Below are 12,362 nucleotides of genomic sequence, written 5' to 3' on the forward strand. Positions count from 1 at the left end.
TTAACCAAATTATGAATAGCAGGGCGAGGGTGGGGGTGGGGAACGACAGTATGTTTGCCCTTGGGCAAAACTGTGAGGATTAAAATTATGCCTTGTCATCTTAGCTGGCTTGCTGTGGGGCACTCTCCCTGTTACCTTCCAAAATAGCAAAGTAGCTGTCAGATGTTTCTCTTAACTTCCCTTTATAACAGTTCCTCGGTGATGCCATTCCCCCCCCCTTTCTTCTTCTGTTCTTCTCTTCTTGCCTGTAACACTACAAGCTAAATGGGACCAGTAATCAATTGTCCTCTCCTCTTAGGCTCTTCCCCTTACGCTCTAGCCTCATCTGCAGCACGTGGTTTTACTCGAAGACCTCTTCCAGGCATGAAGCTTCAGACAGGAAAGGGACAAAGGAGAGAAGAAAATGATCACTTTGAAGACAGACAGTATGGCTTTCCCGTCTGAAGCTTCATGTCTAGAAGAGGTCTTCGTTAATGTTACAAGACCTCCCATACTTTCCAGCAGTTTCTGCATATCGCAGTCCAGCTCTAACTTCATTTTACAGGTCAGGAAAACCTGAGTCCAGATTTAGCCGAAGTTACTTGTAAGAAGCCTCTCTCTGCGTCTAGACCAACACCACCATCCCTTCTGGGCAGGAGTTCCTGTGGACCAGCTAGGTACCGGGACACTAACGACAACCTTGAACGCATGTGGCTCGTTTCCCTTGCAGCCACGAGAACAGCCCATCCAGGCTGACCCCGGGAAGTGGCTGCTCTCGGTCTAGCACACTCCTCTGCGGCTCTCTCCAGCCGGACGGAACAGGAACACAGCTGTGGCTGAACGATCGCGTCTGTTGCTCACAGCAGCCAGACCGCACACGGTGGGGAAGCGGGGGGCAGCTCAGTAGGAGCGTGTGAAAGAACCTATGGGAGTGGGGCTTCGGTTGGGTCATTTGGGGGAGGGTCCAAGGAACAGGGGTTCACTCTGGCTTGGGTGCTGTCCAGAAGTGGGGACGATTCTTGGATCGTGGACGACGCTCAGTCTCACCTGGGACAGACGGCAGCACGGTGAAGGCCGTGGCTAGTGAGGCGGCGGCCGTGAGTCAGGTTCATGGGACGGAGGAATGTCTGGCAGCTTGTGGCTTGCAGTGACCTTGTTTTTGCCTGTGCTTAGATAAAACTACGAAGGGGTCTTGTTTTTGTGTCACTTCATCATGGTCACAGCGTGACCCTGACTGAGGCTGGTGTTCCGTGACACTGTTTATGTCCAACCAGACAACGCCGAGGCCCCGCTGGAGCACCGGGTCAGCTCCTACCAGAGCCGAAACGTGCCTGTCGGGCGCTACTTCCTGCCTGTCGGGCTGTGCTGCTCGCTCTCCGCTGTCTGGTCTTGCCTCTCGGGCCTGGAAGATGCGGTGAGGATTCGATCAAAGGAAGCAGCCTAGCATGGTGCCCCACGACGTCTTCCTCATTGACACCAGCTCCTCTAGACCCTCCAGTTTTCGACGGTTGTGTTTTTATGCCCCTCGCGGCCCTGGGCAGAAGGGCCCCTTTGCCAAATACCATTCGTGAGCCCGCTAACCCCAACATCATGTCCAAGATCCGACCGAGGCGACAGACCTCTAGCGCCCTTGGACCAGCTGCCCCGTGAGGACTCGAACGCAGATCTGGCCGCTCCCGAGCCGTTGCTTTCCCCACGTGCTCTGCTGAGAGCACCTGCGAGTGGCCGGTCCCTGTCCTGGAACCCGAGCTGAGCCCAAGTGCAGCGGGCTTTTCCACACTATCTCTGGACGGAGACCGAAGCTGTCCCGCCAGCGATCCGGCTCGGGGCCGTGACGGAACTGGCACGGCAGCTGTAGGCTGTCCCTCGGCTGGAGGGGCGTCCGGGGTTCGCTGGGCTTCACCTAACCCTGCACGGCGCTCCGAGGTTGGGCCCCGTGCAGCAGCGCCACCCAGGCTAGAAGCGGAGCGGTGACGTTAGAAGGGTCTTAACCCGATCCCCCGCCCTTGTTCTTCCACATTCTGTACTAATTGCCACTTGAGGGCAGATTCTGAGGGAAGCTCGTTCCTCATAAACTTTCTGACTTCTCACAGGACATAAGTGAAAGCTGGGTCAATCAGTGAACACCCAGGAAGAGGGATCCTCTCCACTCCGCAGCCTTCACCCCTGCTTCTGCTGAAGCCTCGAGAGTCCAGATGGGCACAGACGACCTACACAGGCTGGCAACTCATCCTCACCTTTGTTCTCCGGGCTTGGGGCTTGCAGGGGTGGACAAATAGGCAGAAGCATGTTTGCAGCATTTTTCAAACAATTTATTCTGGGGGAGGGGGAGGCAGAATGAGTCTTCACACAGGTTTCATAAGCATTAGAAAATATTTTTCTACCCCTCAGCATGGGATACAGGCAATTCTCAACCTGGAGACGAGCTCTCTAGTGAAGAGACTTCGCTTGCTTCCGGAGGGATGAAGGCTCATTCTTCAACGGTTCCTGTGTTTATTTTCAGTTATCTTAGCACAGAATGTTCTCTCAGGCAAGGTCAACTAAGAGACTCTTTAATACAAACACGTTTGAGTTGGATCACAGGAGACCTTGGTTAAATACACAAAATGGTGGCTTCAACTATCAAATTATTTTGCCTCCTGCCAAGTCAAATCTACAGCTCTGTTTTCTTCTCCAAGTTCCGTACTACGAGGCGGAGGTAAGAACAAAATAGGGTTTCAACCCACCACACAGGTGCCCAACCCTCCCACGGAGAGCCTCGGTGGAACCTCGCACCGTCTCACGAGAACCCGTGTGCTCACTCGAGGCTGGGGAGAAAGTGAAGGCCGCGGAACTCACAACATGAACAGGAGACCCCGGGGTCGTTAATAAAGACTTTATTATGAATCATCATGTGGGAAATGAGCACAAAATTAGGAATTCGTTTTACAACATTTAATGTCATTTCTGATTCTGGTGTCTCACAACCAAAATGAAGCTTCTCGTTTGTAAGCTCCTCGCGTGCTTTGTTCAAAGCACTTTTAAAACACAAGGGAACTCATAAAGGGGAACACGGGTTGATAAGTCAATGAAGTCATTTAGTCACATAACTTAGAAAGGCTCATGCCGATTGGTTTTGCTAACGTTTGGACAGGCTGTTAATTATTTGGTAATAATGTAAAAGGACTGATTATTTTATTCATAAAACCCTCTGTTAAGACTTTCAATATTCTGGCTCCTATGACATGAAATTAAGAGGCAAAATGCTCAAGGCCATTTCTACAATATAACAGATTTACAGTTTTTAAAAACGTGTTGTCCCTTGGAAGAGCAGGCAGGGAGGCAAGTGGGGCTCCAAGAGGGGGCCCCAGGGAAGAAAGGAACCGGCCTGCTTTATCTAACTGCCCATCTGCTCCCTGAGACCTAGACCCAGGCCAAAGGCCAAACTGTGCTCAACTGTGAATTCCCCTCAGGCGCATTATTTCCACAATTTAAATTTCTTTTCCACGGACTTTTTTTTTTTTTTTTCCTGAGGTAAACAATGAGAAAGGGGGTCCTCTCTGCTCCCCTTCGTTGTCCCCTGACTCCCAAAAAATCTGGTGTGTAATAGGTGCTAAAGGATCCCTTCTTTAGAAATCTCTCCACTTGGGGCATCTCTAGGGCAAGGCTAAGTGCTTTGTCTTTAGTACCGTCCCCATAGTCAAAATCTTCCCTCAGGGGGAAAAATGACTTCACAAGGATTTTTATCTTTATGTAAATAGAAGGAAGGAAGGCTTCGCTCTGTCGAAGGTGTTTAGGTATCAATGTACAGAAATGGAGGATAAATGCAGAACACATCTCATTCCCCAGAAACGGGGTTCTGCTGGTGGGGACCCACCTATGCTGTATACCCCATTTAACAGATGGACAAAACCAGGCCTAGAAAAGAAAAAGACTTTCCTAAGGTCTTCCCCTCCTACAACTCTCATGGCGGCTCCAGGTGACTTCCCAGTTCAGTCAGGTTCAGCTGACTTGCCCCGAGAGAAGATGGATGGAAACTGGTCTGTGGATTTTTATTTCCCATAACTGGGCCCAGGCAAAGGCATTCAGATGACAATCTCCTGCCCACACACAGACCCCTTGAAGGGACTGGCTTGGGGCGGGGGGAGAGCGAGCCTTGAGCACCTTACCAGCAAGCCTGAGTCTCGGGAAGGAGGTCACATGCTGCTCCCACCCAGGCAGGTCTCTGTAGGGAGTGGTGTGCGCCCTGCTGGGGGCGGGGGTGGCCCACAGCTCAGAAACCACCGGAAGCCTAGGGCCGGCTGTCAGTACAGGGGGGCCAGGATCACATTCCTGCTCAGGCCTAGAAACCAGATGCTGGAAGCCACAGTCTTATTTGGGGAATGGATCTTTTCTTTCATAACTGGTAAAAGGAGATTTTTATACGCAGAGTCCCAGCTAAGGAATTGACTGTGATATCTAATATACCTGACCCGAATTTTTAATTTTTTCCCCCCACTGATAGCCTCAATTTGCTATTCCCCAAATATAGGACTCTGGATCACTTCTGTTGATCTATTTTGTAAACCCAAAAATAGGACTGGGTTACCTTCAGAACACTGACTTTATCAACCTTCACAGCAGCCCCACATTTATCTATCACAATGACCAGGAGGTTCTTGACATTTCCACTGCTTCAAAATTAAGTTTGGACTGATGACCCGGACGTGAGACTGGCCCTAACTCACATTTTATAAAAAGGATTTTAAGTCCATGTGTGTAACATTACCAAGATATAATTCCCTAGAAGAGAATTCCTATTTTATTTATTTATTTATTTTTTGCAAACAATTTTAGAGGCAGGGTATTAAACTGATTGAACTTTCACAAGATTGACGTTATTGCTTAAAGTGCTTGAACTGGTTACATTAAAAGAAAATTAAGGTACAGATTAATTTAAATAAAAACTAAACTTTTTTTTTTTTTTTTTTTTAGCAACAAAACCAAATGAATGCCACACAAATACAGTAACTATTTTGGTTACAAAGAAATGGAAGCCAAAAATAAATTAATGTAATACTGGAAAACAAATTTAATTAGGCAGAAAAGTAGGAAATAGTTTTCCCTGACCCATGCCATTTACATGAGTTATTCACAATAGTGCTGATAAATGCCTTGACCGTATGAGAGCAAATGAGGGCAAAACATTTAGTGCACGATATTTTAATACACGTGAATATACAAAGTTGATCAAAATGCAATGTTTAAAGATAAAATCCATCTGTAATAAAGCTACACTCCAATATCTAAAATAAGTCCTAAGCTCCAGTTAGAACATAGTTCATTGTTAGGCATGCCCATGAAATTAAGCATATCCATGAAAATAAATGCATAGGGACCAGTCCTGTCATTTTTTCCCCATTTCATCTGAAATCCAAAATATGCCAGGCCGTAAATCCAAATACGACTGGCTTCCAATCCACACCAACACCCTCTCGTATTGTGCCTTGGCTCTCTGCGAACCAGCCCACTTCACGCTGCCTTGGAGTGGAAAATGCATCCATGTAACAGGACTGGATGTTAGCATTTTGCCAAAATTGGCTTTAAACAAATGCCTTTTCAGCAAACTGTACCCTAATCTAGGTGCTCAGCTAGTAAGTAACCAATAAAGTAAATAGATCTTCTCTCTTTTAAGTGTAAAACACTGTACCTTAGTGTAAAACCCGCAGCAGTTAAAGGAATACAGCAGGTCTCCTCACTCCTGCCAGAAATAGACACGCAAAACCCCTGCGATCGGAGGGAATATTGCCGAGCCTTTGTGCTATCGTTGACCTCAGAACGGTCTCACACGTCTCACACCATTCTCTGCTTTACAAGATGAATGAGGGATGAAAAATCAAGTGTTTGCGTGCTACTGTCTTTACAAAAAGTGAAATGATTCAGGGGAAATGTAGCTGCCTCGTGTCTGTTTCATTTATCGAAGAGGAAAGAAATGACCAGATAGCTCTAACGTTTAAAAATCTGATGAAGAGCATGTTGGTGGATATGTGTGTTTTAGTCTTTCTCCAATCTTCTCTTCCTGCATCACACAACCAGTTTAACGCCTTTGCGTTACCTTTCATACTTGGTCTTTATTCCTAACCTCTATCCAGGAATACTGATTTTTAACTGACCCTTTCGATTTCTTCTGTTAAGTCACTGGGAAAAACTCTTTACACATACAAAAAAATAATATTAGTAATAATAAAGAAAATGCACTGAATCTATGACTTAGCATTTAGATATTACTTCTGTAGGCTTCCAATTGAAACTTTTTTTTTCTAATAAATTAGCTTCAAGAGTCATTTCAAAGATAATTTTAATAGTTTTTCTTATGAATCAGTTCCAAATATATTAGATAAGAACCATTATTCTTTTTTTAAACTTTGCAACCTGCAGTCAAATATATGGGTTATATATAGTACAAACAGTTCCTTGTATCAGTCACCTTCAATTGCAAAGTGTCTCTCCTTAAAAACAGAATAAATACCTTCCAGGTAAGTGATTACTGCATGTTTCATGGAGGAAAAAAAAAAGACAAAATATTTATAAATATGAATTTGCCTCTAAACAAGGCAAGGTATATTTTCGTCACTTGTATAAAACAATAACGTGAAGATCACCCTGTTTTTGTCTCCTCCAGTGAAAAGTAAAACATTTCACTTCAAGCATGAACAAATGAAGTGTTGGCATGTATTTAAGTTCTGAGCAATAAACAGTTCAAGATATCTCAAAGACAAGAAATCCAGTTTTCATCTAGATAAAGTGCTATGCTCTTCATTGTTACAAAATGGCCGCTAACATTTTCAATTTCAATTTTAGTTCACATTATGCCAAACATCTGCATGTTCATTTGCTGATTTATTAGGTAACAAAATAATACGTTCACAGTATATTATAGTGTATGGAAGTCAGCTGACTTCCCAAAGGAAGCCAAGATCTAGGACTCATAGTTATTTGTAAGAATCCAAAAACCAGCTCAACAGCAAAACACCAAATTGACCCTTTTAATAAAAGGTACCAATACTCAAATGATCTAATAAATACATATATAACAAAAGTGAAAAAGGTAAAAGTAACTCTAGTGAGATGAGGTTCTTCCAAAAAACTCTCTTGTCAAGCATTCTGGGAGTCTGAGCCAAAGAGACGCCACCATTTTGTTCATTCCTCCGCCCACCCACTCACACTTCCTCTGACCCACCTTCACACCCAGCTAACTCCAGTAATCCCTCTACGGAAGGTTCTCTATGAGCCCCGGGGCTCGCCAGTGCCTCCGCGAACACACGGAAATGTGAAAAAACCAACAGCTGTAGAACGTGGCCGATGGCGGTGAGGGCGCAGCGCCGCTGTCCCTCCTGATAGAGGAGGATGTGGGTGCCAACCGGCCAAGGACAGCTGGGCCGCAACAGTCACCGCAGTGTCCCAGCCCTGCGACCACAGACCGCCAAACACCAGCAGGCCTGGCATCACCCCTGGGAAAGCTCAGCAGTGCCAGACAGAGGACAGGGACAACTCGCGGGACCTTGTGGAAGTAGAGGGTCACTACAAACAGCATAGGGTTCTTTTCCTGACACGTGGTTTTGGTAGAAAGATAAGAAAAGTAACTTGTCGCGGTCCACGCAAGCTTCCTCCTCTTGGCTTCGCCTGCCCTGAGCTGCCTGCCTTCCTAGCCTCGGGGGGATTCTCAAGGCTGGGAGAGCACAGCCCGGGGCAGGCCCGAGCCCCCAGGAACAGCTTCTCTTCACCCTGTTCCACCTGGACGATGGTTTCAGTATTGAGGTTACTCACTTTTACACGTTTTCACTTGCACACACTTAAAGCTATAGTTGCAGCCCTAAAAGGTGAACATCTACCCAATTCTTCTGTCCTTCTGGCAGAAAAGACGCAGAGCAGCAAAACCGGGGTAGCAGTGCTTCCAGGGACAGGTTAAAGGAATGCATTGAGCCGCGATCCCGGGAGGCATTTAGGCCGTTCAGCAGAGACCCAAAACAGACTGTAGACATTCGCAGGAAACGTCACTCGGATTCGGCCAGACACAACCAGTGCTGGAGCGCTTACCCGATCCTAAAATTAGCAACTGTTACTCATATAAATCTTACTACAATCTGATTGCAGTTAACTCTACCTCAGACTCAAATAAAACCACAAGTAGTGCTGCATGTAAAAAAAAAAAAACGAAACAAAAACCAAAGGGGGAGAAAGTCTAACACAGCCAGACCATCGGACTTGGCGTCATACCACTGGTGGGCCGCTGGGGAGGAAAGTCTGCAGGGAAACCGCGGAAGAGTGCTTGGAACATTTCCCCCCATCTGAATTAGTCCCGCAGGTCTTTAAGTTATTCTCTTGACTGATAGAATAAAATATATCCAGATTCTGAATTTTTTGATATGTCTGACGTCAGGCCATAGAATTCCTCAATAGCTTGGGCATCTATTTTCTGCAACAAAAGAGAGACGGAACAACAGCACTGTTTAACATGAGGACCGAGAGAAGGAAAGAAAAAGGAACGGACTACAGTAAGAAACACTGTTCTAAAATCACAACCGGGAACTCTGAACAGCAACCGGGCAATGCCCCAGCCCTGACAAAGGGGCACGAAAGCCACCCTTTAATCGACGAGGCCACCGTATGTGGGCACTTTTTGAAGAAGCCAGGGCTTCTGTCTTTCAAATGGTAAACTGGGGGGTCTTAGGAAAAACCTTAATTCTTTCTGGTCATCAGAGTTCATTCCCTTTAGTGTCACCCTATGAGTTAAAATGGACATTGTGTGAGAGTGGAATTCTCTCCAGCTAGTATTTCTTTACAACAAAATCAATACACGGAAGGCTTGAGTGTGATAGAACGATTTTCAGGTCCAACAGACTGAGAAAGTATTTTTAACAATCAATACAAGGAAAATTTGGTATAATGAAAGAATTCTAATAGAACTTTTTAAATTTAAGTTAATTATTTGGTCTGTACCAGAGATGGCTTCAGTCGTAGTGGAACACAGGACTGACATATAAATATGATTTCAGGTGACACAGAGATCCCGAATCTATGGCTGATCGGTTAACAAGAACACGGTATTAATGAGCCCCCATCACACTCCTTTCTCCCTTTCACAGAGAGGGAAGAGCAGCAGAGTTGAGCTTTGAGAGAAATGTAAATTGTTTTCAAGCCAGACTCCAGGGAAACAGGCCTGTTTTAGGAAAGGTCCACACACACACATTCCCCAAAATACAGTCTATGCCCCGCCCCCTGGTAGAGTAATCTGCACACCAACCTCTACAATGTCATCGTCAAACAAAAGCCAGAAGCCATGACTCTTCACGATAGTAATATAATGGCCACGGTTAGGACCACTGGAAAAGAGCAAACAACAGTTACCAAGTTAACATCTACTTCTTTAAAAAAAATAAAGAGGTAGCTCTTTATAAGCAGTGAATTACCAGAACAAAGGCTCTCGTCAGGACAGAGAACTGGCAGAGGTCCTGTCTATGCCCACATTAGTTTGGCCACACGTATGGAGGAAGACCCGCATGGCGGTGTTGTGTGGAACAAAGACGCAAACGCGTCAGTCTCCTACAGACCCCGTGCGGCAAGCAGATGTTCGCACCCAACAAACACAAACAGCGCCCGCGCACCTACTAAGCGCCAGGCTCTCCTCCGGCTGTCAGACCAAAAAGCAGTGACCACAACAAAGTTCCCGCTTTCCCGGGGGGAAGGCCTGGATGGGCAATGAACACGCTAAAATACAAATACATTTCAGGGGGTAACAAGTGCCATGAAGAATCCAGCCGGGGTGAGCATGGGGAGAGAACACAGACCCGTGCCGCCTGAGCGGGGGATTACCAACAGGTGCATTTTCAGGGGGCTTTTCTACGCTTCTAACTACAGCTATGGAATAAAAAACGACTTGCTCAAAAGGACTTCCAGCAAAACACTACGCATCTCTCTATCTAGGGGCCTTCTCTCTTACTCTCTTTTTTCTGATTGGGTAAAGACGAAAAACGGCATGAAGAATATTTTTAAGAGTACATTAAAAAAAATTTTTTTTTAAAAAAGAGTATATTTTAGATTTACTTTATGATGATAAATAAGAGCTTGGGAGACATTCTCAAAAGCACCATGACCAGCGAGTCTCGCGGCCCAGGAAAGGCGCGGCTGGGTCTCCTCGGGCACGACCCCGCTTCCCCGCCGGCCTCACCTGCCACAGTGCACCACCACGGCCACCAGGTCGTACATGCGGTCCAGGTTCACGGCGTCGCTGGACGTGTTGAAGAGCCGGAGCTCCAGTGGGAAGACCACCCGGTAAGACAGCTTGGTGTATCTGTGCAGCTGCTCCATGTACTTGAACCGCTTCAGGTGCAGGGCCAAGATCATGGGCAGCTTTTTCACTCTCATCCTAAGAAACCACAGACAGACCATCAGTTGTCCCCCGCGGCCGTCAGGGGGAAAGAACACGCTGCCGCCACGCGAACGGACAGCAGGAGGGCTCGAACGGGCTTCAACCCAGCCTACCACACACCGCTCGCAAGCCTGAAGGGGGGCATGCTTGCGGAGAGCTGGCTTCACCGACTTTCTCGGACAACAGGGGGCACAGCCAGCGAGAGCCAAGTGCCACCGCAGGGCGCTGTTTTGGTTTGGTCAAAGGAGACCATCCCGAATTTCTGTACCTATAAAAAATAGGACGTGCAATTGCTCTCCATGACCGCCTGCTGCCTTCCGGAAAGGAAGAGTGTTTGGACAACCACACCCCCTCCATCCCACCTGGAGATAGGGGAGAAGAGGGCTGACAGCTTTTGAGAAAAGGAAGTTGGAGGGGGGACAAGCAGAAGGCTGAAGGTTGCGCTTCCAGGTTCCGAGGCCCGGCGGGGACGCTTCCCACACCGCAGTGCTGGCAGTCGGGGAGCCAGGCACGCCAAGCTCCCGCTCGCTCACTCCGGGTAGGGCATTCCCCGGGTGTGGCTCTCCGTTTGGTCGTTGGGAAAATGCAGGGGTTGGCTCACGGCTACCCTCCCCACACTGGGCTCGCTGGAGCACTGGCAGTGTTAACAGAGCCGGGGTTTCTGGGGCCCGTTTGGACACGGTTACTCTCTATTCTGAAGTTCCTCCCTGCGCACTTGGCACACTGAAGGTTTTGAGAAATCCTACGGTGAAGGAACCATTCATTCTCTTTTGTCGGATGCAGCCTTTCCCAAACTCACATGAACACAGAAAGCTTTTTTTCACTAGGTGACCATTAATATTCCTCGGTAAAAAATTCCCCAAAACAACAGTTCATGTAGGTAATTCTGCTAGAATAGAGGATCTTTAGTCACCTTCCAGGACCCTCACCCTGAGTCAGGGTCACTGCTGTGCAGCTTGTACACGTTTTCAATGCATATTATTTGAAAACGACAAATTTTAAGAGACTATTGTTCAGGAATCTATGGAGGTAAAACCCTGTTCATAAAAATAACCAAAATAGCAATGTCAGCAGAAACATAAGAATCATGGGGGAGCCCCATATTTTACAATTTCTCAAGAATTGTGGGGAACCCCATATTTTATATTAGTTATTGTGTGGGAACCCCATACAATATTTTAATCAATAAAACCTCCAGGGCGGAACAAACATTCATGCCACCCAGGAAGGCCTGGGCTGGCCTTGGGCAGGCTGAGATTCTAAGGACAGGGAGCAGAAATGAGCTCCCCTGATCACTCACAACAGTTAACCACCTCTGCCCTCTACTCCCATCTGCCAGATTGACTAACCTTTTATGAGTTTTGATGCAGTGAGGGAAGATGTACATGTCTGGGGCAGGCGGGGAGGAGAGCTGGGGAGGCTGGGCAGGGGAACTATTTCCACCTCCCAGATCCAGACCCCGGAAGGTTTCAGACGGCAGTAATGAGCTGCTGTGAGTTATTCTGAATATTATACAACCATGGGCAGGGTGAGTTAAACTCACAGTAAGGCCTCACGGCATAATTAAAATGTCAGTTTCTTGATTTCTGGGGCAGATAGCAGAGAATCCCTGATTATCGCACCCTGTCCAGAGGCTGTAACCGGCTAGAGCTGGTAAAAAGATAGGCAAGCATGGATCCCGTATCAATTCAGAATGTGGTGACTTCTTATCACCCACCCATATAACTGATGTGTTATTGAGTTCCTCGTGTTTCCGAATCAAATTATTAACTTTTTTAACCTCTTGTGTCTCTGAATAAGAGGTTCCAATATTTAGGCAATACCAACAATATTACTAGATATCTACTATGTGTTATATGCTACATCCTTTTTATAATTTGCCTTTCATCCCAAGAGGACAGTAATTATATCTGATCACCACTCGTTTACCCAGCAAAGTATCTGGCACGGCACGCAGCATGCAATAAATATGTGTTGAATGAACGAACGAACAAAT

General features: G+C 46.7%; 1 protein-coding gene across 3 annotated transcripts in view; it reads right to left on the reverse strand.

Annotated features, from left to right (window-relative positions):
* USP46 (ubiquitin specific peptidase 46) overlaps positions 1-12,362 on the reverse strand; it is a 158,491-nt gene that overhangs the window by 97,630 nt on the left and 48,499 nt on the right. For 2 of the 3 annotated variants that reach the window (XM_044387728.3, XM_057309647.1), the window contains exons 7-8: positions 10,166-10,363; positions 9,242-9,320 (exon numbers count right to left, since the gene is read on the reverse strand). In XM_044387728.3, the coding sequence (XP_044243663.1) occupies positions 9,242-9,320; positions 10,166-10,363 (277 nt within the window). Of the gene's footprint in view, positions 1-5,005; positions 8,414-9,241; positions 9,321-10,165; positions 10,364-12,362 lie in introns of those variants that run through there. The other variant, XM_026508877.4, reaches the window with a different exon arrangement.

The sequence above is a fragment of the Ursus arctos genome, unplaced genomic scaffold, assembly GCF_023065955.2.
Source record: "Ursus arctos isolate Adak ecotype North America unplaced genomic scaffold, UrsArc2.0 scaffold_9, whole genome shotgun sequence".
NCBI classification, from domain to species: domain Eukaryota; kingdom Metazoa; phylum Chordata; class Mammalia; order Carnivora; family Ursidae; genus Ursus; species Ursus arctos.